The sequence below is a fragment of the Molothrus aeneus genome, chromosome 3 (genome assembly GCF_037042795.1).
Source record: "Molothrus aeneus isolate 106 chromosome 3, BPBGC_Maene_1.0, whole genome shotgun sequence".
In the NCBI taxonomy this organism is placed as follows: domain Eukaryota; kingdom Metazoa; phylum Chordata; class Aves; order Passeriformes; family Icteridae; genus Molothrus; species Molothrus aeneus.
The window spans coordinates 64,579,611-64,606,428 of NC_089648.1; the positions used below are offsets into that span (position 1 = coordinate 64,579,611).

The 26,818-nt window shown below is 44.8% G+C and overlaps 2 protein-coding genes across 3 annotated transcripts in view; one reads left to right on the plus strand and one right to left on the minus strand.

The window, feature by feature from the left end:
- ROS1 (ROS proto-oncogene 1, receptor tyrosine kinase) overlaps positions 1 to 7,138 on the plus strand; it is a 67,450-nt gene extending 60,312 nt beyond the window's left edge. The window contains exon 44 of the mRNA XM_066545788.1: positions 6,993 to 7,138. Within this exon, the coding sequence (XP_066401885.1) occupies positions 6,993 to 7,138 (146 nt within the window). The remainder of the gene's footprint in view (positions 1 to 6,992) is intronic.
- Positions 7,139 to 20,683: 13,545 nt separating this feature from the next.
- On the minus strand, positions 20,684 to 26,613 carry VGLL2 (vestigial like family member 2). 2 transcript variants are annotated; one of them, XM_066545789.1, is made up of 4 exons: positions 26,533 to 26,613; positions 24,081 to 24,372; positions 21,860 to 22,378; positions 20,684 to 20,751 (listed from the first exon to the last, which is right to left on the minus strand). In XM_066545789.1, exons 1-4 carry the CDS (start codon positions 26,611 to 26,613, stop codon positions 20,711 to 20,713), a joined length of 933 nt encoding a protein of 310 aa, XP_066401886.1. In that variant the 3' UTR covers positions 20,684 to 20,710. The 2 variants fall into 2 exon arrangements, with proteins under 2 accessions (XP_066401886.1, XP_066401887.1); XM_066545790.1 differs by lacking the exon at positions 21,860 to 22,378 and having other exon boundaries at positions 20,711 to 20,751.
- Positions 26,614 to 26,818: the final 205 nt, after the last annotated feature.

Genomic DNA, 26,818 nt, shown 5'->3' on the forward strand with positions numbered 1-26,818 from the left:
GACAAAGCAACTGTTTTCATGCTTCTATTCAATGTTTTCATGCTTCAGTTCTCAAAAGTCCTTCTTAACTTCTCCTCAGGTTCATTTGGTGATTCTCATATAGGAAATACCCTTTAGGAAATAGGGTAGCTTGAATTTTATTCATCTGCATATCATCCTTCCATTTAAATGGATTTTAAAAGACAAAACACTTGACTAGCTCTTTACATGTATAATGCCATAGTAATTTTCCTGTATATCTATAATTGACCTGTAGGCTATCTCCCTCTTTCCCCAAGCACAGTCTTAATAAGCCCATTAAAATGTCATGCTGTTTACTTGATTGAAGCTCTAGAGTCCTTGTGATGTCTTATTGTTGCTGGATTTTCTGATCAAGGACACATGCATGTCAATTTTCTATAGCTCTCCAGCCTTGAATTAATTTGACAGTTTTTCTGCCTGCCATGTAAATCTCATGCAGCAGAATTCAGTAAGACGTGGGCTCCAGAAGTGAGATTGATTTAAGCAAGAAAAGGCCATTCAGGTTCTACTTGAGTTTCCAGACTAAAATGTGTACTCCACTATGACCCTGTCAAAAACAGTTTGGGGCATGGAATATGTCTCAGACTGTAATTTGTAACACATTGTATAATAAGTTAGTGATTTTTAAAATTTGTATTCATTTCTAGCTGGGACTAAGTGAAGTATTCCTTGTGTTCCTAGTAGTAGTAGAAAGATGACAGCCAAAACAAATAATCCAAAATCTGTTCCATGATGGATTGTCCTCGACAATATTTTCCAAAAATGTTACACAGTCACTGGCCTTTGTGTGTTATGAAACCCCAGCCACGAGCGTCCAGCCAAGAAATGCTTGCTCTCACCAGGTGACCTAGTTTCAAAAGAAAGAGACAAATGTCAAGCAAAGTGAAATTACATGCCTCAAAATAGCTAAGATACTTAGCCTTACATCTTCCAAATTCTGTTGAGTCTTACCCGGCCACACTTCTAGCAGGTCCATGCAGGCTGTCGGTGATTTTCATAGGTGGGAGAGCTGAAAAACATTAGATTTTCTCAATAACCTTAATGCCAGTGCAGTGTGACATAGAGATGGCAAGTGTGGGTAAACCAATGCAGACAGGCTGCTAGTGGACAGCATGCTAGAACGGAGAGCATGGGCATGGCAAAAGGGGCACATGCTGTGATTGCAAGATTTACCCTTCTAAAGCAGGCATCAAGTGTCCATAAACACGCCTGAGCAATACCAGCACCTCCTGGTGCTGCTGCATTGGAAGGGAGGTAGGTAAACTCAGGACCAGGGTCTACCAGTTTAGAGCTTTTCCTTCTTGCTCTGACAGGCTTCCCCAAGACATTGATTTTGGGCTTAAAGTAGCAGTAACAATATTTATTTGAGTGAGGGCAGCACTATCCAGCCAGAGGACTGAGACACCAGTGGCTTTTGAATTCAGTGGGAATTTCCTGAGCACAGGCCCTGTCACCAGAGTTCCCATTCATTGCTGAAACATAGTCTGTTCTTCCCCCAGTTCCAAGAAGCGCAGCATGCTAGAAGGACAGCCCTGCATTGCTGTAAAAATAACTGGACCATCTATTTTCAGACATCAGTTTTTACATTTGCACATATAAGACAGCACTATAGCTTTTCAGGTCCTGTGAGTGCCCCTTTACAGATGGAAACACCTGTTTGATTTGGCAAACGCCTTTTCTGACATCAGACAACTGGGCATTAAGCAGCTGGAGAGACTTCTTGCCTTTATGACCTAGAAGGACTATTCTTATCAGGGCTACTCCTTACTATGGCTTTTGGACCTTTATGGAAAAGATGTCTAATTGCTTAGAAAAAGAGGCTCCTCTGGCAAGAGGAGATGCCAGGCATTTGGAGAAAATCCAGGATAAAAGACTAAAGACTGAAAGGAAACTTATTTGGCCTCAAAACCATGATTTTTAAATTCTAAACTGGAGATATTGCTTGAAAAATGTGGCAAGATACAAGAGTTAGAATTTAGTAATGTTTCTTTTTTTCATTTTTCTTTCCAAAGGCAGTGTATTTATTTCTTCAGCAGTTCAAGTACTTGCTAAAACTGTCATCTGAATTTTTTTAAATCTCAGTGCAAAATTTTGCACTGAGAGGACTTGATATTAAAGCTAGAATCAGCAATTTCATAATTAATTATATGTTTGCTCTCTGTACTGGCTGAGTACCTGTTTTCTGTTCCTTATGTAAGAGTTATCAGTTTATTTTCCTAAACCCAACTGCCTTTTAAAAACTACTCCACACCTCTCTGAACGTAAAATAATCACTTGGGCAAATGGAAGCTTTTCTAAAGCAGATGTGTTGATAAGGAACATTTTTAGAACCTTGTATCTAGTCTCCTTTGTGTTTTTCTGAAATTCAGTAATCCTCTTCCCCTCTTAGCTTAGTGAGCGGCTGACCCAAAGCCTGCAGAGGTCAGAGAAAAGCCTGTTTCCAAAAAAGAGTGAGTGGTTACAGCACTGCAAGAAAAGGCGAACTTGGTGGTGTAATAGTTTCTTATTTGTACTCCAGACAAATGGCGTTTGATTCCAGAGAGTGCACATGAGCCATATGATGCTGCAAGTGAAATCACACCAATACTTTGCTGTAGACTGAAGGAAAAAACCAGATGGTGTGAGACTGTAAGATAGATGTGTAGACAGATGTGGATAGATATAGGCAACTAAAACATAAAAACTGCCTTTACACTGGGTGTCTAGGCTGTCACCAGAGACTCCTAGACAGATTTAGGGGATGTTAATGTGTAAAGGCAAGGATGTGGATTAAGCATCTCCACAAAGTGATTCATTCCTTCTTTCCCTGTTGACTGTAAAGACAGCCTAGGCAAGGAGCTTAAACTGGGCATGAAAGACCTGGGTGGTTAAAACTTGGTAAAATGAATCTTGATTTGTAACATGGAGAAAGTTTTATTGCATTGCAGAAAATGTAGAAGTGGTGTATTTTTTGTGCATTTCTATTATAAATTTTAATAAACTAGGTAAGAAGCAGGTTTATGTATGTAATTACTAGGACACAAAGATTTAAGTACACAGTTCTCTAAAAAATACATTAAAATAAAAAGAGACACAATGCTTCAAGCAGATTAGTGCAGGGGAAATGTAGGGTGAACAAAATTCTCACTTTTAGCACCTTTAGTGTCTGACAGAATAGCAAAGCTCAGTGAGTCACCCTCAAACCATGCAAGATCATATGCTTCATTAGGCAGGAAACACCGATATATCTCCACTGATACATAATACAGAGTGGAGTATTAAAACGGATATATATTTGTTCTATTTATATTCTTACTGGCTATGTGCAGAAACTGAAACACAGCTCCTCCTGCTCCAGGTGGCCATCAGGTATCAGGAAAATACTCTCTACACAGGAGCTGTCTCCTTGAGCTAACCAAGGTGGCTGGAGTAAAGAAGTCAAGGTTCAATAGCCACCGTTTTCACCCTTAACAAAGATATGTCATCAGATGTTTCTCTCAAATGTGTTTGCTGGGGGGTATATCTTTCATCCATGCCAGTAAGTCAGCCAGTCTCTTGTTTACTGCCACATACATTGTGCAGCAGTGACAAAGGACAGAAAAAGAGGAACAGGAAATGTGGCTGGACTTCTAAATACCTTACCATACTGAAGGTGCTAAGCATCATATGGGATTATGTCACCCGGAATTAGTAACGTCTCAGGCTGGCTACTTAGCTGGTGTAAATTGGTGGCACCCCACAGGTTTCAATGGAACTTCATTAATTTATGCTAGCTGAGGGTCTGGCCCTGAAATAGCTGTAATATAAGATCAGCATCTGTAGATCAGTTTATTCAGTCTCAACCAATCAGTTTTTCTACTGACATTCTTTCTCTTCTTAAATTTTGTCACCTTCTTGAATTTAAACACCAAAACCCCCTCGTCTGCTTATCAAGACACCACAAAAATTTGCACCCTTCTAGGCAGGACTTCAAAACATGTTGTGAGCCCCCAGAGTTTACCAAGCAGGCAAGGACAGGCACTCTGTGACCGTGAGGCAGGACCCATGGCCTGGCTCGGCTCTGCGGCTGCCCTGTGACAGGAAGCAGCTGACTGGGGTGCTGGGATGGGGAAGGGAAAAGCACAGATTTTATCAGCTCAGGGCTGGTCTTCTCAGAGGAGGCTAAGCAAGCAAACTCTACTCCTCTATAGTATGAGTCAGGAGATCATTGTTTCGTGTGTCAGTTAATGTAGGGGCTCTCTGGAGTAAACTTCTGCCGATCCCCAGAGAGAGGGGTTGTAATTCATTTACCTGCAGTTTGGCTCAGATGTGCTTTATGTGCAAGTTCTAAGCACAGCCTTTAAGCTTTAAGCACAGCTCTACTAGGAAAAATGTCCAGCAAGGTCAAAGCCACATGCATTTAGGACCTGAGACGTGTCTGTGCAATGCTGAGCTTTGACCTTGCCATTTTAGCTGTAGGAAGCAGCCTGGGACAGCACAGAGCTCAGCGGGATCCTGCTTCTCAGTGGGGTACTCCTCAGCCTGTACAAAGTTCTGGACTGACAGGGCAAGCCTGCCTCATGCCCTGAGATAGGTTGTTTAAAGCAAACCTAGGTAACTCTACACTATGCAGCAGTTTGCAGTGTGGACAACCCCTCAGAATTCAAGCCTGTAGAGCTGACTCCCCAGCATGACTGCAGATTTTATGAAGGTGCTCCTTGGACGTCTCCTCTTGGGGTGTTTTGTTGACTCAGTCCAGCTTTGCTTGTGAAATCTGAGGGGATCACATCACATGGTTTATCCTGCATTTACTCACGTATAACCCAGCATGACTGTACATCAATCAACTAATTTTAGCGATGTTAAAACTGAAAAGAAAATAGTGATATCTTATAAATATACCAACCTGCCTCTCCACTCCGGTTTCTCTCTATCCTCCTTCAATTTCTTAACAGTTTTTGGGAGGGCCTTCCAAAGATTATTCAGAATTCCCTGACTTGACTTACAGCTTCCCAGGGTGCTGGTAGGGCTTCTAGTCTGCACATTTCTGGGGAAATTTTACAATATATAATGAATTTTTTCTTCAATCGCTCATTTTTAGTATTTTGTGTCTCTGTCCATTCTTCTGCTCCAACTAAATGAGCAAAAACAATTTGCTTGCTTTGCTGACTTACATAACAGTCGAGCGTTGTACTATATAACTTGAGATCTTTGTGTAGCTTTGCCTTGTAGAGCAGAATGGTTCTGAACTTTCATCAGTGCTGAACGCTGCACTGAGAGATGACTCAACAGTGAAGGAAAGCGCACTTACAGTCAAAAATGTGACAGTCAAAGTGGCAATGTATCTTACACATGTCATGTCATAGGAGAAAGGTCATCAATATTATATTCTTCCTCCATCATTGGATGTGATAAGAATATTTTGCAAAAACAGTATTTCTTCCTTATCGCATTCCCACAGCTCAAAATGTAAAACCAAGGCAAGGTGTTTGATTTTTTAGCTCTTTTTTTCTTAATGAGAAACACAGTGGCGCATAAGCTGAAAGAGGATTATAAAATTTTATATATTCTCTAGTTCTTCAGACCTGTTGGGGAAAGAATTAGTAATGTATCTATATATCTGGTAAAAATATCTCAGTGACCTCATACTCACATTTGTGTAAACATCACCTCATCAGTTCCAGATACTTATACAGGAAACAAATCTGAATGCTCCTCTAGTGTTCTATACTTAGGCAGGTCAGCCGGCATATGTCTGGTCTGTAAATACCCAGTTTTACTTGGGTCCTTATTTTAAGGTTTCCCTCTTAAGAGTTTGCTGCAAACGTGCCCTCAGCATTTGCCTCTGTGCCTTTTCCAAAGCAAATTGTCCCTGAAGATTGCCATTAAGTTAAACAAAAAAAAAAAAAACAGCTACAGAGAAGAGCTGAACTGGTTGGTAAAGGCTTAGTTGGAGCTGAAATACTAAATATGGCCATAATAGCCCTGAACTGACAAAGTATCAAATGATTTCTCATTGCTGTCAGTCACTGTGGTATGTGACCACAGTTTGCTCTGTGTCCCAAACCCCATCTTGCTAACAGGTTTCTAAAATCAAAATTCTCTTTCAGGCTTTTCCTGATAATATTTCCTATGCTAATGGACTCTAGCATGTGGAATAAATTTCTGACTTCATAGCTTGGGGAGATGTGTGATTATAGTGACATAATAAATTGTGTGTTGCCTGGTGGAATAGCACAATGCTTGTGATTCCTTTGAACAGATAACCCTGAATGTCATATGCTTAATTTTTCAGTTATGAAGTAAAACAAGGAGGGAGCATAATAAAAGAAGGTACATGTTACAAAACTAAATGCAAAAAATAGTAGCAATTATAACTGGAGTGCTTGGTTAACAATTTTTATATTTTTAAAAATTTGTATCCCCTGCAATAAATCTCAAGCAACTATGTATAGATAAACTGCATCAAATTAAGAAAAAATGGAAAGTTTTTTAAAATGTGAAAAACACAGTGGATTGCCAAGTTTAAGCTTCTGGAAGAGCAGAATACTACAGAGACAGAAGTCTAGACTAGTCCTCTAGAGAGACAGTATATAATGATTTTGTAGGTAGAAAACTGCCAATGCTACAGGACTCTTTAGCAGTATTATTAACAGGGTTACTACAAAGGTTCAGATTAAAATAATTTTTGCTTTATGCTTCTTTACAAGGAAAAGAAGCAAGTCATGCATTCATGACAGTATTGTTGCCTCTGGAGGTATGAACACTGATAAGTAACCTTTCCCAAATGATTTACCTAAAGTTCTGGTCCACACAGACAATAGCAGAAAATAAATTTGAATCATCATGCTTATGAGGTCACTAGACCAACTTTCTCCAGCAGCTGATTTTGTTCGCTTTCTAATACTGCATGTGTATTACTAAGTGTTGTATTTTCTCTTTTTTAAATTAAGTTTTTAAAATATTTTTCCATTTTATTTTATTTTCTCTTACCTTTTTTTCTTTTAATGCAGATAATGATATCCCATGTGCAGATTCAGACAGCATTCTTTCAGCCACACTAATGGAAACAAGGAATCAAGAGGGCTTAAATTATTTGGTACTAGTCAAAGAAGGCAACCCAGATGAAGAAAGCATCAATTCTGCTGAGATTAGTTAAGTCTGGTTACCACTGTTTAAGAGAGTGAAAGAGAAAAAACTCCTCAAAGAAGACATAATCCAAGGAAAATATTCTGCATAAAATACTTATATAGGTGTCTGGAAAAAAAAAATCAATTCTTTAATAAAACTACCAGAAAACATAATGAGGTACTGAATGTTGTGATCAGGATAAGACACCAATTACATAGCCTTAGATTTTCTACATGTTATGATTTGGGTGCTTCACAGGAGATAGTTTAAAGCAAAAAAACTTGTATCACACAGTAAGGGATTTTACTGTGGTATTAAGTTTATGCACTCACATGTGCCTCAGGCACACAGCAGCCCTTCCAAAAAGGGAATACTGGTATGTTGCTTCAAAAAACAGACCAGCTTTTTTTGTGAAGAAAACCAAACAGTTGAAGTCTAGTTTCATTGTGCACAAACAGGATTTTACAAACTGAAAAAAACCCCATAAATACTGAACTCCAAATCGGAAAGCAGCTGAAGAAAGGTGACCAGGTTGTCCACTGCTGCAGGTGGTCTGTTTCCCTAATTATTTAAACAAATGTTTGCAATCATCTTGCATTTTAAGTTGCACAGCAATTGATCTGACAGTCTGGACAGTCCTGTTTTCTTACATTTCTTCTCCTTTCGTTTTGGTGTGTTTGGAGATCAACTCAAAGTATATTAAAAATTTTTATACAAATAATTATTCAATGAAAGACAGCAATAAGCTTTTTTCTAACCTTTCATCATGAACAGTAGATTGCAAATTATACAGAGCTATTCACTGACATCTTTCAGGAAGCTAGAAACATGCTGTAATTTTATGCAAATATTTTATAATGGGGCACACTGGAGAGTAGTAAAGGTTCTATCGGATGTCAGAATGTATACATTTGTGAGAAGCAACTTCACTGCAATCAAACTTCAAAAGTTTCTTAAATGGAGATTCAACACAGATGAAAAAAAATTTGGAGTCTCAACATTTTACTAAAATGAAATAGAAATTCCTAATTTTGATTTAGGATTCTTCAAAGTCCCTGAAAAAGCTCTTTCAAGCATTATATAAATATTTTTCTTCATCTACAAATCAGTGTAAAAGACAGATTTGCTAATAAATACAATTGCAGCACTTCACTATGCTCACCAGACCGTGAGCAATGGATAAACAAATAAATACTGTATTATGTTTCCTTCCTCTTTGAGTGCTGCTTGATTGGTTGTACAGTGATTCCTTCCATTTCAGTAATTTAAAAATTACTAACGTTTGCTAACCTATGGCATGCGGTGGCCAGAAACCAGGAGGATCCCTTTGCTGTAGCCACCACACCTGAACATGCTCTGTGTGCATAGTTTGACTTAAGTCAAGAAGACTGCTCAGTCAGCAAGCCTCAGACAAAGGTTTTGAACAGCAGGACTCTGTACAATAGCTTTTTCTTTAGCAGGAGAAACCTTCAATCCTCCCAAAATTTTGTCAAGACAATACCCTTCACAGGCCTCGTGAGAACCTGTGATGTGATATCCCAAGTCAATTCAGTTTTGTGTAGGTCTGCATTAAAAAAGAATCATGGAAGAGCCTAACCAATGCGTGTAAACTGGGTTAGTGGGAAAGATGAGCATCAGGGACAGAGAGAAGCCAGGAGTAATGCCCTCCAAGTCTTGAATCAATCACAAATACACAAAACAGTACAGAAGGAAAAAGGGGAAGGTAATTCTTGTGTTCACATTTTGTAAGTGTTGTAAGGCCAGCCTAGTTTTAATGCAAAAATTAGCACAGTATGATGAGAAAAAAATGTGTCACGTTTAACACACTGCCAATAAATGAAACCTTAGGATATTGACCAGTGATCTATGCCTTTTGTACCTGATAATATGAAAAACATATTGGACAGGATAAAAAATTAACTTGATCCAAATTTGAGGATCCTGATCTATAACTTGTTGAATTCAGTGGAAGACACAATACCTACCCTTCCCAGTTATTGCAGTCATCTGAGTCATGCTCAGTGATACAGTGTGAGCTCTGAGCATGGCCCTACCCTTACACTGGCCAAAACTCCATTGTCCCCCCCTTCATTTTCCTGCCTTAGAGAAGTAAGTATGCAAATGCAACTATTCCATTGAGTTATGGTAGAGCTGAATTTGATGCTGGCAAACTTAGCCTCACTTGCTTCCACCCATGATTCTACTTGAAGAGAGTTTCTTAATCCCTCATACGTCTGTATCACCCTTCTCCTTACAAATCTTTATGATTTCATCTTCTCTGTCTTATTGAAGTGTTGCTTCCTCTCTTCATTCAAACTCTTCTTGATTATTCATATCTTTCTCAGCAACACTTAGTCACTATCAGGAGGTCACCTCATGCCTTCCAGCAGAAAGGTCTGATCGCAGTTTTCATGCTGCTTTTTGACAGAGTAGGAATGAGAATGAAAGACCTCTTAAACACATTCTTTCTTGGGCAGGGAAATGGGTACTACCTGGCCTGTGTTTGCCTCTATTTTTACCTCCACTTATCACAGATCAAGGGAAAGAGTCAAGGAACCCTTGAGTTCAAATGTCTTGACTTCCATGGCTACAGATTTTAAATAAATATAGATGGATTTAAAGGTGATAACATCATTTAAAGAAAATAAATGTTTATCAGAAAGATTATATGTGAGATAAGAGTAGTATAAGGTCATGCTGTGGACCATGCTGTAAATCAGGTTAGATATGTTAAGCTAAGCTGATGTACAGCAGTATAAAATCTGTCTCCAAGCATTTAGCTTAAATTTGTCCTGAGACAGGTAGACCTATGCCCAGCCAGTTCCTAAAAAAAAAAAAAAAAAAAAAAAAAAAAAAAAAAAAAGTGGACTAATCTCTTTAAGTCTCCTCCATTTTATTGCTGAGCATGACATTTCATGGCATGCAATATCTCTTTGGTTAATTTGAGTCATCTGCCTGGTTGTGTCCCCTCCCAATGTCTTGAGCACCCTCAGTCTATTCACTGGGGAGGGGGCACAGAGTGAGAAGCAGAGAAGGCTTTGATTCAGGCACTTCTCAGCAGTTTCTAAAATATTACTGTGTTATCAGTATTGTTTTGGCTGCAAATCTAATATATAACACAAGATGACCTGCTGTGAATAAACTCCAAGCCAGTACAGTCTCTAAGCTGCTGGGCAAAAGAGATGTGCTCTCAGGCACTGAGTTGGGGTGATCTCCTGATCTCACCAGGAGATGCCCCAGGTGAGTCTCTGGGCCACAGCCAGTTCCTGTCTCAGGCTCTTTGGTGTTCCTTGATGCCAGCACAAACACTGAGCAGCAATGCTGAGCACACTGCCCAAATGATGCCACACACACAGCCCGCGAGTGCTGGGCTCCCAAATGGCCATGGCTGAGCTCTGAGCTGTGCTTGGATAGACATGGATAGATATATCACGTGTCTGTAGCTGGTTTGTCTCTGACATGCATATGAATAGGTGAAAAATATTCTACTTCTGGCTGTAATTAGAATTTCCTACAACCCACTACAAATGCTGTGGTGATTAATTAATGTTTGCAAATTCTTTTGTAAGTGTGAAGGGCCATGGCAGATGTTACTGATTTACTAAGGCAGAATTTTCAGTCTTCTGAATTTTAAGTCATCTCTTTTCAGGTCTACAGCAGGTGGTAGCACTCAGCCATCCGTGCATTTCTCTCTTTCAGACAGGGTTGATTGCAAGAGCTTTTGAGCTAGCACAGACTGATGACCAGGGCTATCCAAAACCTGTGTATCTCATGCTTTCTATTTGGGATCCATGATCAGGATACTATGAAGGAAAACCAATTTTTTATGACAAGAATATTGAGTTCTTATTAGATCAAAGATAAAATTATGGAAATGTCCATGTAGCTGAGAGATATGCCAGGCTCTAGCAGGATCATTCTCTGATTCCCATGTGCCACAGAGGGAGTGCCCAGTGACATAAGCTATGGGAATGTGGCTGTCAAGAGATCTGAAGGGAAAATTTATACAGCTTGAAAGGATGATTTGTTGAGATATGAAAGGCAAAAGACATCCTTGGTTTTATCACATTAGACAGAAAAACTTGGGGTATCAAGACGATTTCTTTGCCTTTTTTATATTTAACATTCAGGTCTCATCTTCTCCAGGAGACTTTACTGTCATTCATTCAATGGCATCATCACATGATTTGGGAAACTTAAGAATGAGCACCAGAAAGCAGAAGGTTTTGTAGCTATACTGCTAACACAAGTTTTTTTCTGTTAGTCTTTGTTACCTGCAGAAACTCATAAGTGGTGAGAGCAAGAAAATCAAGGTCTAAGTTCACCTCAGCCTAACTTGCCTGAGAACATCAAGCCAGGGTCCAGCACTGAGATTAAAGTTGTTGTTCCTCAGCTTTCCTGGTACCCTAGAGAACAGAGCCTAGTAATGCTCTCTGGATCACAATGTCCCTCAAAATTTGCTTCTCTTACACTTGTATAGAAGGGCACAAATATCCTGACAGCAGAGTCACTGCACCCTTGCTTTCCATGATGGTTTTCAGCAAAGAAAGTTTTACCATCTATTTGAATTGGCTGATGTCTCCAGGTAATTTCCTCTTTTTTAAAAATTTTCTTTGCCATCTGTGGCATGGTGTCTGTGATGATTTGAGTCCTTAAGTGTGGCTTTACTGAGCATAACCAGGTGAAATTGATCCTCTTTAATTTGGGTTTAGGACTATGCATTTTAGTGGTGAAGGCAAGCTTTAGATTCAAATTTACCTCTTTCTACAGAAAGTTGATATTATTCAGCTAGACCTGAAAAAGGATGTTGCAGAAAATAATGTCTGTAAGATAGGCTGGCAGGTCTGCTAATGGTTAAAAAATTCTAACTCAGTTTCATTTAATTAATTCTTGAAAATCGGTTACACACACACTTCTAGTTGCAGAAGCTTGCAAATCAGCTGGATTTTTCAAACAATTATGGCTCTATTTATAATGACATTTAGCAACTCTAACTGATTATGTTTTAACTCTAAAAAATAGCCAGAAACACAGGGTATCAAAGCAAAGTGAAGATGCCAAAAATATTGTTCCTATTGCTAGTGACATAACTGATACTGCTGTATAAATAACCTTTTTTATGATGTGTTAACTTCTTTGTATGACATCCTCAGTTTGGAGGATGTTCATCACTGCCTTCTATCTTTCACTGTAAGAACAGAGATGTAAAATAACCACTCCCTGTTTGGATTTTAATTCCTTTTGTAATTCTGTTGACATAGCTGGATTTTCTTTCTGGAATGGAATAGAATCATCTAGGTTGGAAAAGACTTCTAAGACCATTAATTTCAACCATCAGCCCAGCGCTTCCAAATGCACCATGTCCCTAAGCACCACATCTACAAGTCTTTTAAGTACTTCCAGGGATGGTGAGTCCATCAGTTCCCTGGGCAGACTGTTCCAATTCTTGACAGCCTTTTTGGAGAAGAAATGTCCCATAAAACCCCACCTAAACCCCCCGGTACAACTTGAGGCTATTTCCTCGCATTCTGTCGCTTGTTACTTACGAGAAGAAACAGACCTCCACCTTCTTACAGCCTCCTTTCAGGTAGTCATAGGGAGTGATAAGATTACTCTGAACCTCCTTTTCTCCAGGCTAAGTAACCCCAGTTCCCTCAGCTGCTTCACATAAAATTTGTGCTCAAGACCCTTCACTAGCTCTGATGCCCTTCACAGAATCAAGGTTGGAAATTATCTCCAAGATCATGAAGTGTTGTCATTATAGCACAAGAGTTCTATTGTTATTGAAAGGATTTCACATTGCTAGAGTTTCATACCTCCTTGATGTTTCTTGTAGGCAGCTCCTCTAGGCACTGACTCTCCCTTCTTCTCACAACAGCCAACTGACTCCAATTTCCCTCAACCAACCAATCCACTCTTTTATAACACTCTTCTGATTGGCTACAGGTGTGGCCTGTTAAAATCAAGCCGGTTCCTAATCTTTAATAATTAACCCACCTGTAATGCTTTAGGGGGTAAGATTACTTTCTATACTACCTTTATTTACTTATATTCTATCCCCCTACAATGAAGTCCAACTTTTGACCAACTACCACTTTGTCAACTAAACCATAGCACAAAGTACCATGTCCAGTCATTTCTTGGACACTTCCAGGGACAGTGACTCTGCTATCTCAGCAATCCATTCCAGTGCTTGACAACCCTTTCCATGAAGAAATTCTTCCTAATATCCAACCTGAACCTTGCACAGTTTGAAGATATGTCCCCTTGTCCTGCCGCTTGTTTCCTGGCACTTCACTACAGCTTCCTTTCAGGCAGTTGTAGAGAGTGATAAAGTCTCCTCTGAGTCTCCTTTTCTCCAGTCTAAGCAATCCCAGCTCCCTCAGCTGCTTCTTATAAGACTTGTGCTCCAGACCCTTCACCAGCTCTGTTGCCCTTCTCTAGTCACACTCCAGCGCTTCAATGTCCTTCTTGTGGTGAGGGGCCCAGAACTGGAGGTAGGATTCCAGGTGTGGCCTCACCAGTGCTGGGTACAGAGGGACAATCTCTTCCCTGGTGCTGCTGGCCACACAGTTTCTGACACAAGTCAGGATGCCATTGGCCTTCTTGGCCACCTGGGCACAGCTGGATCGTGCTCAGTTGGATGCCAACTAGCACTCCCAGGTCCTTTTCCTCTGGGCAGTTTTCCAGCCACTCTTCTCCCAAACTGTAACGCTGCCTGGGGTTGTTGTGACCCAAGGGCAGGGCATGCTGCTTGGCCTTGTTGAAGTAAGCCTCATCCCACTGGCCTTGGCCCATGGATCCAGCCTGTCCAGATCCCTCCACAGAGCCTTCTTGCCCTCCAACAGATCAACACTCCCGCCCAGCTTGGTATTACCTGCAAAGTGACTGAGGCAACACTCAGTTCCCTCGTTCATATCACTGATAAAGATATTAAACAGGACTGGACCCAGTACTGAGCCCTGGAGGACACCACTTGTGTCTGTTGCCCACTGGATGTAACCCCACTGATGCTGCTCTATGGGCCTGGCCATCCAGCCAGCTTTTCACCCAGTGAGCTGGGTAAAACCCCAGCCAAGCCATGAGCAGCCAGATTCTTCAGGATAATGCTGTGGGAAACAGGATAATGCTGTGGGAATCAGGCTTTGCTGAAGCCCAGATAAACAATATCCAGTCTTTTCCTCATCCACTGAGTGGGGCATCTTGCCATAGAAGGAGATCAGGTTAGTCAATCAAGACCTGCCTTTTGTAAGCCTGAGCCTGATCCCCTGATTTTCCTGCATGTGCTGTGTGATGGCCCTCAAGGTGATCTGATCCATTCACATCTTTTCTTCAGGGAATGCTTTCTGGGATGCCTACCTATCTACAAACAGAAATAAATTTCTGGGGAAAAGTGTTACTAAAAATCTCTTTAGAATTATTTAATTCAGTTTTATATTGTGAGTAAAATACTCAATCTTGATGGAAGCAAGATAAGAAAAAGTAGTGAAAAAGTGACTATAGCTGCAAACACCCTATAGTTACCATGTCTGCACAGCTGTATTTTGGCTCAGATCACAGAGTCCTGCAGGTCCTAAGTGCAGGACTTAAATATATGTCACTGGGGCATGGGTAGCAATAAAAGATATACGAGTTATAGGATGGCTTTTAAAAAACAAGTCTGTGTGCAAGGAGGTTGGACTGTGAATTGTCTTATGACTGTTACTCAAAGGACTAAACAAATATAAAAATTGCAAATTCTTATCTGATCTACTTTTTTTTTAATGGCAAAAGTGTCAAGTTAAGTGGCAAATGAAAACAATAACATTCTCTGGGAAATACACTCCCAAAGAGTGTAAACAAAATCAAATAAAAGTGCTGTCTTAAATACAGGATTTGCATTTTCTTAGCAGAATAAACTCTCTGCCTTGACTCTCTGTGCACTCACTGAAGTGGAGGTCATGGCTAGTGACAACTGGGAGCTGTTCCTGGAGGCTTTCTTGCCTTTTTAGGTTATGAGGGTCTCTGTGTGTTTAGGATAATATGATTGACGGCTCCACTCCGGCCCCAATTAGCACCCTATAATTTATTAGCTTCTGCTTTCAGATTATGCGCTAACTTCACAAATATTTCAACCACGGAAACAGCAGCTATCAAGTGTCTCTTTCCTGATCCAGCTCACTTGGACTGCAGTTAAATACAAGGAGGGAGCTGTGTAGGTCTGTCAAGAGAGAATAATCATTTGTGTCTCTGTGCAACCGGGGCTGTCATAATTCTTTAGGAACCAGCTTCTGGAAAAAAGGAGTTGTTCCACTGGATCAGAGTCAGGGGTTAGGGTTGGTTCCTACCACAGAGGTTCACTGCAGGATTGAGACCAATTGCATTGGCTCTTCCTGAAAAGGCCCATGTTTGTCCAACTCTGTTTATCATGTACATTCTGACTCCATGCAAACAACATTGGCAGGAAAGTTTGTGTCCCTCCTCACACTGTTCCTTTGCTCCTTGCTGCTGTGGTGTGGGGCCAGTGTACTAAGTGCAGGAGGGAAGAGCCTGGGTGAGGCAGGAGAACAGAGAGGAAATGAGATGCAGGGTTCAGGCTGAGGATAGAAGTCAAGGAGAGGAGAAGTGGAGAAGTTGTGGTGGGTATGATGAGGGAGGAGGAGCATCTTGCAGCTGTACCCAGGCCAGGTAGGGCAGAAGGAAATGTGTCATGCCACAGGGATATGGAGTACCCTCAATAATATCTAATGTGCTATTACATCTCCTAATGGGACAGCACTCCTGCCAGGCATTTACCCTGCCTTTACCATGAATGAATAAGCAACTGGCACATACCTAAAGAAATGCTACTGTCCTTGGCCAGCCTGTGTTTTTGTGGGCTGCAGCTGACAAATGAAGTGCCCATGCATGAGACTGGGGGCCAGGAGAGCGCACACCTGCACCCTGCAGCCCAGTGCTCCTGCACCTCTGCACCCCTGCACAGCTGCATGCCTACACTCCTGTACCCTGCACCCCTGCACACCTGCACCCTGCATCCCTGCACTCTGCACTCTTACACTCCTACAGTCTTGCACCCTGCACATCTGCATTTGCACTCTCTGCATCCCTGCACTTCTGCACTCCTGCATGGGCTCTTCCAGCACCTTCCCTATCTCTTGGGGGACCTGGTGCAGAGAGGGCAGGGGCAGGAGGATGGGACATAGCACCCCAGGGCCTCTCTGCTGTAATTTGCACTTACAGCTTTGATGCACATTATTCCTGGGTTATACCTGGCTAAGGAGGCAGTAGAAGGTGTACTGCAAAAGTAACTCCTCCTTTAAGACTAGAAATGGACATGACGAACCCAGACTGAGTTGCTTGTCACTACCTTCAGATTAGATAATAGTGCTACCATGCTGGCAACTAAATTACAGCATGGTTCCCTAAGCTGTAGTCCCAAAGCTTGGGAAGTGACTAAAGGAAAACTTTTCTTTCTCTCTTTTTTCTTTTTTTTTATCTTTTTTTTTCCTTTTTCTTTTCCTTTTCTTTTTCCTTTTCCTTTTTCTTTTTCTTTTTCTTTTTCCTTTTCTTTTTCTTTTTCTTTTTCTTTTTCTTTTTCTTTTTCTTTTTCTTTTTCTTTTTCTCTTTTTCTTTTTTCTTTTTCTTCTTTTTTTGTCTTCTTTTTCCCCTATTTCTTTTTTTTAAAATGATCTTGCTACTTGCATTTCCCTATGCAAAATTGCCTAGCATACAAAATCAATGTCTCACTCCTGAAAATAACCATAGGACTCTCTCCTCTCCCTGCTGCAACTGCTCCTCTGGGTGGCAGGCCCGGGAAGACAGCCAAGACACTACAATCCTCCACAGGAGCTGGCTCATCCTTCTGTAATCAAAAGGGCACGTTAATTACAACACTTGCCCAGAAAAAGATGCACAGCAACTGTCAGTTAGAGAACGCTGCTGCATCCAAAGCCACCAGCAGCATTTTCCTCCCTTCCAAGAAGGGCCCAACATTTAAGCCCTAGCTAGAACTTGTCTTGTGAGCCTAAATATGACTTCAAAGGGAAGGTGAGAAGGGTCGGCAGCTCCTGGCCCAAGGAGGACACAGGGCAGATACATTTCCCCAGAGGCAGCAGCACACAGTCTAGGGGACGCAAATGGGATTATTCAGCCTCTCTTTCACCCTCTGTCCCCTCCCTTCCTCCTCCTCTGCTGGGGGCTCCTATGGCAAACACACTGGAAAAGTAGGTAAGAAATAAGCAACACTACCCTAAATCTCTCCAACATTAGACTCTAAGTGGAGAGGCACATATATGCATTTAAGAGTTTCATGCTTCACTCTTGCAACTGCAGCCATACTGAAGCAAAGACCTCATTAAAATAGAGACTGCTCCCACAAATACCATGCGCTATCCCCACCTCCATCCTTCCCTTGACAGATCACTTTTAACCTCAGAGATAATCAAAACAGTATACTCCTTCATGCTTTGCTGATTTTCAGCTAATTTCAGAAAGGGAAATAAATACCTGTGGTGAACACATCCAGAGCTCACTTTGGAAACTCCTTATGAAGAGGACATTCTTGCTATTGGGCAACAGCAGGTACCCTTGCTGTGTCCAGCGCTGCCATGCTCTGCAGCAGATGCTTTCCCTCTGCCTTCTTCGCTGGACTCCGCACGAATGGGTCTGAAGCTGTTTGTGTCTGTTTGTCCGTCCCAGCTGGGCTAGTCTGTTTGTCAGGTGGGCAGCTAGAGAGCATGGTGGGGTGCATGACATTCAGAAGGGGACAGCGGGAGGATCTGCTGTCCAGGCTGCAGAGATGGGGACTCACATCCCCTTCGGTGCATGACAAGCATGTGACAGGTAATATTTACGTAACATCTAAGAAGGGTTTCTTTTTTAATTCCAGATTTTCTACAAGCATTCATGACTAAAGGAGTAGTGACCTATGATGCAAAGAGGAATGAAACAGGCTTGAGAAATGGCATGGAGGTCACGTGCACTGTTACTGCATTAGGAGCTGTGGCCCCAGTCCTGCAAAGACTAATGCCCAAACCTTAAAGGTTGGTGATCCTTCAGAAGTCAGAATAACACAGAGTGAGCAAAACTGCAAGGATTAGCCAAAACAGGGCATGTGTGCTTTCAGGCTGCAGTACACCCAGAGTAGGACTGTTTTAAAAAAGTTGTTTGTACTTTTAGCACCTTGAGCCTCTGTCTTGGCTTTTGTGTTTAGATGTTTTCATGATAAAGCAGTAAAAAATGTACTCACAGAACAAATGGCAAAACCAATATACATGGATTCATTGCATAAATTCTCGTGCTTGAATATATTCACAGTCAAAATGAATTGTAAATGCCAATGTAGCAAATGACTCATTTATGCTTACATGAATATTTCCAAATGTATTTGGGCTGTGTCACTCAGCCCTCCTTATTAAGAATTGCAGAGAAGAGGAGAGAAAAAAAGAAAGGAAAAAGAAATAATTGTGGTGAAGCACGACCAGTCATAGACTCAGATTTATCTTTAAAAATAAAACAAACTTAAAAAACAGCCTGAGAAAGCTCTCAGGAAAATGCTCACAAAATGATCCTGCTAACTTTAAGTTTCTGCAGTCAAACCAGTCCTTTTAATTACTTTTCTGCTGCAAAAGGCTTGTGCCTTCTTCCTTGATAAACACCTTGGAATGCTTTTGGTTTAACAAATAATGTAAATTCTGGGGTAATTCCCTTGCCCTTTGCAGCTCGTCTGGGCTGTGGATATTTGGAGGCTGAGGGAAAAACACCCACCGGTTTGTCTGGCTGAGGGAACCACGGCAAGTCCCCCCTGCCATTTGCTAAGCTCTGGCTGGAGCTGCTCCTGGTCAGCTTCTCACAGTATACTCACACTGCTTTGTTAAACTCTTTCTGTTAGGATTCCTATTCTTTCCCAGAAATTGAGCTATCACCAAACCTAGGAGAAGCAAGTTTGGGTTATTCATAACTCCACTCCTGACACACGGTGGACATTATGCCAAATTTTGTGAGAGTTTGAAAGGTAAAAGCTCTGATCTCAGCACAAAAGTTCATTTTCTACTGCTTCTCCCAGTGTCAGGGGGTAATGTTAGGAATTTCTTACTATATGCTTTAAAATTTGTCAGCTTCAAAGACATTACATTAAGGAAAAAAAAAAAAACAAAACAGAAAAAATGCAAAACACAGTAGTGTTGGGAACAGATATTTGTCTATAAAAAAAGTCAGCTTTTAGGTATAGGGTAAGTTCCATTTCTGCCCTGTTTCATTAATTATTCATTACCTGGTAGTAACACTTTAATTTACCACTTCAATAGCTGTTCTATATACTACAGTCCCCTCTGTTAGCCGAAGAAATATGGACCTGCTCCCTTACTTTAACAAATCTTACAGCCACACCATACTCTAAAATGTAGCACTGCAATGGTCTCATATTTTCTTATATTTTGTATTTATCTCTGTGTATTTTACTCACCAAGAAAATATTTTCAGCTGTTAGGATTTCTATTTATCTTTCATGCAAAATAATAAAATAACTCACTTCATCCATGTCAGAGATACGGTTTCTGGTTCACCCTGAAGTTTTCAGTTTGCCTCATTTCTCTTATTTAGCTTTAATTCTTCATTAAAGTACACAGGATGAATGAAGGAGACACCTTTAATACAGCTTTGCTACTGTTAAATATCTATTTGCCCCTTTCAAAAAACCCCAAACAAAACTACTAAAGTGGCAAAATGACAGCAACAAGTAGACAAAGGGAAGTGTTTGAGGCAACTCAGAACTAATGTCCACCAAGTGCTTTTTGTTCTGGTGTTCCCTTTAAAGGCTGTTGGGTTGGAGGTGAGCCATTCTTCATCGGATTCCTTTCTCCCCCTGCCTTAAGAAGGTTTAACTTTCACCAGAAAATGTTTATTGTAAAAAGAAAAAAAAGAAAAATAAAAAGAAAACACCAAAAAAACAACCAAAACCAACCAAACAACCCCACCCCCAACCAAACAACTGTTATACAGCCAATGCAATGCGCCAAAGTCTGAGAGGTGCCACCTTGGTTTTCGTCTTTCTGGGATTTAAGCAGTTGTGAGGGGAACAGCTGCATATCTGTAAGTCCAGGGCAGGTGGCCCAGTCAGACGCTTGCCACTCACAATCACAAAGCTGAAAAATCTGACCAGTTCCTTGATAGTCTGAAAAAGTTAATGAGTTCCAGTTTCTTCTCCTTTTACTTTTCTATAATGCAAAATAAAAATCCAGTTCAAAACTGCTGAGTATCTTTCCCATAGTTGCATTCAAGAAATAACTTTCACTGCCATAAAAAAATATTCACACCACTAAAAAACCCCCATAATTTCCTCTGTTGCCTGTATGAAGGCCAGTGGTTTTGCATCACCATCCATGATGTCATTTGACTCAGAGTATTCTGGCTGCAGGTCTGGGTGTGGGGTCTGCTTAAATAGAAGTTCAATGTCTTTGGCTCTCTTCTTGCAACAGAACAACTTTCGTCTCCGAAATAAGTCTCAAGTATCACCCTTGCAATGCCAGGTCCTTTTAAATCCTGTTGTCTTTCCCCGAGCAGCAGGGCCACGGTGGGCTTGGAAAAGGGCAAGGGGGGATCTGAGAGTCTTTGAGTCAGCACATCAGCTCAGAAGGGATCCACCACAGAAGGAGTAACGGCGAGCTGCAAACCAAGACCAGAAGCTGTTACAAACTGACCCGATTTCAGCTCTGAATGCCACCATGTCTAATGGGTAGAGAGCTACAGGGAAGAGCCAGGGGAAGAAGAGTGAAGGACAGCTCTAAAACCAGTACAGATCCTTGCTTTTATCCTGAGGTTGCAAACCTGAGAATGGAGAGAAGAAAAAAAAAAGGAAGAAGAAAAATAGGTACAGGCATTTAAGAACAGAGGAAAACAAATTGCATTTCTTGCCAGGTGAGATCAGTCTAAAGCACGGGATCTCCAGAGCCCCAGAAGGCTGTGAAACAAGGAGAAGAGCCCAAGCCAGACTGGAGAAAGTCTCTCCTATTTAAAGTGAGGACACCCTAAGGAGCCATTAGTGGCTGCAATAACGAAACCAGCATGGAGCAGACTTTCCTTCCCCTCACAACCACTGACTCAGGATCTGTCACTGCTGACTGTGCCTGCGCACCCATTTTTGTCAGCACTACAGCCACACCTTCGTTCCGACACCCCAACAGGCACCACCAGGGTTCCCCCTTCACCAGGGTTCCCCCTTCACCAGGGGAAGACCACTGCCTTTTTTCTCACCAAATGCAATTGTGCTTTCATCTCAAAAACTGGAAGGAGAAGGTAATTAAGGAGAGGGGCTAGTTCATGAACCTGCATGGTGTCTAGAAATGACCCCTCAGGGCAGCACATGGATGGGGCCAAGCAGTGACTTTTGGGGCTGCTCCATTCTGCTCCTAGCTCTTGCTGCTCAATGCAGGAACAAGACCAGGGCCAGGACAAAGGTACCTCAAAGCAACCTGTAGCCTCAGGAAATGTTTGTGGGCATCAGAAATTCAAACAGTGTTGTGGAGATGTGATATGTTGGCCTGTCCCATCCTTCCTCTCCGTTCTTCACTTGCCTGGCCTGAGAGCCCCAAGAAGAGCACCCAGGGCAGAGCTCAGGTGTCACACATGGGGCTTCCACCCTCACTTCATTTCCCTACAGCAGAACCTCAGCCACCCCTCCTGAGTCCTTCCCTACTGCTATGGACGGTGTGGAATAGGGAGCAGGGTTGCAGCTGAGCCAAGGGAGCTGGAGGGGCCGAGGGCAGCTCATTACCTGTGTCCACATTGAGGCCAATGCTCTGTGCCATGTCTCCTGTTGCATTGGGGAAGGGGCCCGGCGTCGTCCAGGCCGCAGCAGCGCCCGCTTCACTCTTGCCCAGTTCGCAGGGGGGGCTGACGGGTGCGGACACGGAGGCGGGCGTGAGGCGGTGGGGGCGGACGGAGGCCGTGGGCACCAGGAGCGAGCCGTAGCGTGGGTCAAAGTGGGGCCCATAGACCTCGTGCATGGCGGCGGGGCGGGGGTAGGCGGTGCTCTGTGTGCCGATGTAGGGGTGGTGGTGGTGGTGGTGGTGGTGGTGGTGGTGGGCATGGTGCCAGGGCTCGGGGCCCCCCTGGTGCAGGTGGCCGTGCAGGGAGGCGGGCGCATAGGGGTCGGTGGTGGCAGCGAAGGGCAGCTCGCTGTGGGCGGCAGCTGCCAGGGGGCTGCTCAGGCTGGCTGGCACCGAGGAGGGCTGGTACGTGCTGTTCCAGAAGGACGGCGGGAAGATGCGCTGGCTCATTGGAAAGGATCCATCTGAGTGAAGGAAGTGGGAAAGAAGGTCAGCGATGAGCACACACAAGACTTGATCTCCTTTCCCTAGGGCTTTGTCCCTTCCTGATCCACCCAAACCAGTCCTTTCATTCCCTTTATTCCACAAAAATCTGTCAAGGATAAGAACTTGCTCCAAACAAATATGAATTCCTCTCTGACTAAACACCCAACACACCTGTCCTATGGCTTATCCATGAAGCTGCAACTATGTCCTCCAGCTTTTTCTTACTATGCAGATGGGCAAAATGTTGTTACCTAAGGCCGGAGAAACATCTCTTTCCTTCAGTAGTGGAAACTGAGAGCTACTATACACCACTTAAATTTTCAGGTTTGGGTTTTTCTTGTTTGTTTTTGTGATAATCTCCTTGTCTAAACATTTATGCCCAATGTTTCCTGGAAAGAAGCTGCTGCCTCAATGCAGTAGCAAAGTGGGCAGGAACAGTGAGAGATGTGACAAAAGGCAAGTTTGAATTACTCAAATATCTGGGGCAATTCTCCATCTATTACAGCCATATGTTTCTTAGTTATATTGTCGGCCTGTTTGGGAAGCCCTCAGCAGAACTTTGGAGATTGGCAGGGCAAAGACAAAGACCCTAAATTTTCTTAGCCCAGTTAGCAACATGCAAGATGGACTGGTGATTATTAATATCACAAATAGATGTTATGTATGATTAATTAGGAATGCACACTGTTCGTGAAAGAAATAAAACTATGTTCCTAATACTTCTTTGCCAGGGAAGTATGTCAGCTCTGAGCCTTGGCATTGCTTAGGAGAAGGGGAAGCAGTCCATGATGAGCAAAAAAACCTCCTCTACTGCCATCAATTCCAGCACTGAATATCTCTCACCCGTGAAATATTTTTGGACATTACAGACAGCAATCCATGCAAGGTCTGGGAAAGCAGCCCTGGCTGAGCTGGTGACCCTGTGAGGGAGGGTTACTAAGACTGCCCACAAGGAAGTGCCAGCCCTAACTCTCTGGCAGATGGAGTGTGGAGAAGATTATTCCCCTCTGCCCTGACTACTCTCATGGGCCTGTCCAGTGTGAATCAGGTGTGGATACAGAGAGCTGTGCATAAGCCACAGCCTTGGTCTTGACAGCACATGGCCATGGCCAAGTCTGCAAGCCCTTGTTTTCCAAAACTTAAGAGTCCTGTCAGCACTCCAGCAACAATCAGGGTGGTGATACACACAGGGCAAGATACGTGGACACACACAATCATTTTCTTTTAGAGGTGGGAAGCTGATCAGATTGTTCCCACATTTGTTTTTTACTTTGCTCCCATCACTATGACCACTCTAAACTGAAAGCTAGGGTCAACAGGGAATACACAGGTCACTCCGTGGGTAGTTGTTCTGTAGCCCTCTCCAGGTACAGCACCTGCAGTGAAAAGACAATTTGTTTCCCCCAACAGCCTCTCAGACTGCTTTCCCCCGGGCCATGCCCCTCTGCATAATCTGAAGGGATTTTTTCTTTCCTTTTTACCCTAAAAGGGCCAAACAGCTGACAGCTCCTAGCCTCGGATCCCAGGGGATGCTCGCCGGGCACCAGCCGCTGATGGGAGGGAGGAGGGAGCCGGATGCGGAGCCGAGGCGAGGACGAGGTACCGGCCCAGAGGGGGCCCCGCACCCCCCGCATCCCCGGCGACCCCGCATCCCCCGCGCCCCCTGCGCTGAGCGCTCACCCCGCCAGGAGCCCGCGTTCCGCGCCGCCTTCGCGCTGCCCAGGGAGAAGCTGCTGGGCTGGCTGAGCGCCCGGCTGAAGTGCTCATCCACCACGGCGCTGATGTCCCCCTGGAAGTAGGTGAAGAGGACACAGCGGGAGCTGATGTACTCGGCCTCGGGGGGTCGCTCCTTCTCGGGGCTGCAGTCCTCCTCCTTGATGCTGGCCGCGGCGTGGCTGGAGAAGGAGCTGCCGGCGCTGGCGCTGCTGCCGCTCTCCGGGGCTTCCTGCATTTTGGAGTAAAAGGCGAGTTTCTGCAGGGAAGGAAAGAAAACGGAGCCGGTCACGCAGCACACCAAGGTGCGCTGGCCCGCCCTGTGCCATCCGGCGTGCAGCGCCGAGCCCTCTCCCGCGGTCTTCCCGAGAGGATGCCAAAGTCTGCTCCTCGGCTGCCCGCCGTTCCCTCAGCATACACCACAATCCCCACACCCCCATATCGCCCTCTCTAGTCCGGGGGCAGCGAAGGGACTGCAAATAGGGCCGGGGGACCGAAACCCACGGGTGCCGAAAGGGATGGAGCAAGACAGCCGCCGGGTGGGGAAGGCGCGGCCGGGCGGGGGTCACACCGCCAGGTCCTCCGCACCAAGCCCCCCCCAAAAAAGGCTCTTTGCAGCTGGATTCGGAGCGGACGGCGGCCGCCAAAGGGCTGCAATGCCGGGGCACGGGCGGGCGACGGCCGAGCACCCACGGAGCAGCGCCGGCAGCTGGGACAACGCGAGAGCCCCTCGGTCCCCGGCTCCGAGAATCTATCTGCAAAGAGTGTCCTGTAGCTCGCAGCGGCGAGGTCAGAAGCAAAGAGGGGGGGAAAAAAGACTGACAGTCTTAAACACACTTCAGGGCAAAACTCAGCATTTCCCTGGACACCAAGAAGCTCCAGGTATTTGCTACAAGATTAATCTCCTTTTATTGTATTCCGTCGAGTGCGAAAACAGCGGGCGTTGTGAAGTTTTCCGGATGTTTCCCGTCTTCATGCGCGTTAGCGTGTCTGCAGCTGCTGGGAGTTTCTTAGCAATAAGCGCTGGGACGCGGAGCCCGGGCTTGGCCGCCGCCAGCAGAGCCTTAGGGCGGCCAGCGGGGGAAGAACCGAGAGGACGGGGCACAGTCTTGGGCCAAGACACGCGGTATATTTGATAATGTCACTCGTCGCGACGACCGCCTTTCCTCTTGGCTCCCTGTTCGGCCATTGAGGTAATGATCATCCCCCTTAATAATGTCATAAGCCGGGGTTGAGAGAGTGGTGGGAGGGAAGGCAAGGTGGGTAAAGACATTATCTGCTATTTGCGACGGGTCCTGAGCCCCGCTGCCGGGCGCTGGAGGGGGCACAGGGACCGCTGCACGGCCGGGGCTGCACCCGCCTCGGGCCCGGGGCGCCGTTCTCTACGTCCATCCCCTTTTTCGTTATGCTGGGGGAGGAAGGAATTAATTTCTGGAAGGGGTAAGGGCGAGGGAAAACCTGGGAATGCAGAGGGGTTGAAAGGAAAGCGGCGCGCAGCAGGTGCAGCCGGGGGAGCCGAGCCTGACCCACGCGGGACCGTGCGCGTCCCGGCGCCAGCAGATCCCCGCGCAGCACGGGCCCTGCGTGCCCGGAACATCCCCGAGGCCGGAGCCATCCTTTCCTTGAAACCTCGGCATTAGCTGATACCCGCGACCTCCCGGGCGGAGCTGCACGCAGGGCGGGACGTGGCTGCAGCTCACCAAGCCCCCGCGGGTCTTGCCGGCAGCCCGGGGAGCCCGGCGGACGTCCCGGGGTCCCGCCGCCGCCGAGAGCGCCCCGGGACACGGAAGCATCCTGTAGCCCCTTGCTCCCCTTCGCGGCCGCGGTTTCCTCCGCCAACGCCAAACCGGGCAAACCCCGCAACCTCGCGTCTCTCTCGCCTACCCCGCTTCCAGAGAGGAACTCCGGAGCACCCCTCCGATGCGGCTGCAAAATCTGTGCACCAAGAGGCTTCCGTGGCAGCGGCCGGGATGCGGCGCGCCGGGGTGAGCGATGCCCCGGGAAGCCCGACCTCGCAGCCCCCGACGGTCCCCACACACGTCGCTACCCCGACCCGCCGCGCTCGGAAGTAGCCCGCCCCGGTAAATAAAACAAACAAGCAAACATTTTAAAACAAACGAACAAGCAAACAAACCCCCTAAAAATCCTTCTGGGGGTTAAAATCGTCCCCTCTCTCCAAAGGCATCCCGTAGTCCGTCGTTTGCCGCCGGCGTACGTACCCTGCCGAGCCCCGCGCCAAGGTGGGATGCGGTTCTGCTCCGCTCACCATCGCAGGCTCCCAGATCTTCCCCCCTCCCGCCCTCCCTTTCCCCTCCCCTTCTCCTTTTCCCTTTTTCCCTTTGGTGAGGCCCCAGATGGCCATCCTCCAGACGATACCCCTCCCACCTTCTGCCTCTTCACCGCTGTCCCCTACACGTACCTGGTGGTAGGGGCTGTAGGCTGCCGCGAAGTAGGGCTGGGAAGGACCGTAGACTTGGTACATAACATCCAGACAGCTCATGGCTGGCCGCGGCCGAGAAGTATTTTTTTTCTCATCAACTCGTGTTCTGCAAAGTGGAGTAATGCTTCGGGGGAGGGAGGTTCCCGGGGGTTAAGAGGCACCACGCTCTGGTGGGAGGAGTGAGGGGGGATGAGGCCGCGCTGGGCTGTGCTGACACCCCCTCCCTGCCTTCTTTCCCTGCCTTCCTCCCTTCCTATAGCGTGGC

Bases quoted from the DNA above. Each gene is read 5' to 3' on its own strand.
- VGLL2 (XM_066545789.1), bottom strand. From the start codon at position 26,613: ATGAGCTGTCTGGATGTTATGTACCAAGTCTACGGTCCTTCCCAGCCC. The intron at 22,379-24,080 runs GTGAGCGCTCAG...TCCTTCACTCAG, and splicing joins GAACGCGGGCTCCTGGCGGG to ATGGATCCTTTCCAATGAGC. The intron at 20,752-21,859 runs GTAATGAGCTGC...CTTGGTTTGCAG, and splicing joins TGGCCTCAATGTGGACACAG to CTCGCCGTTACTCCTTCTGT.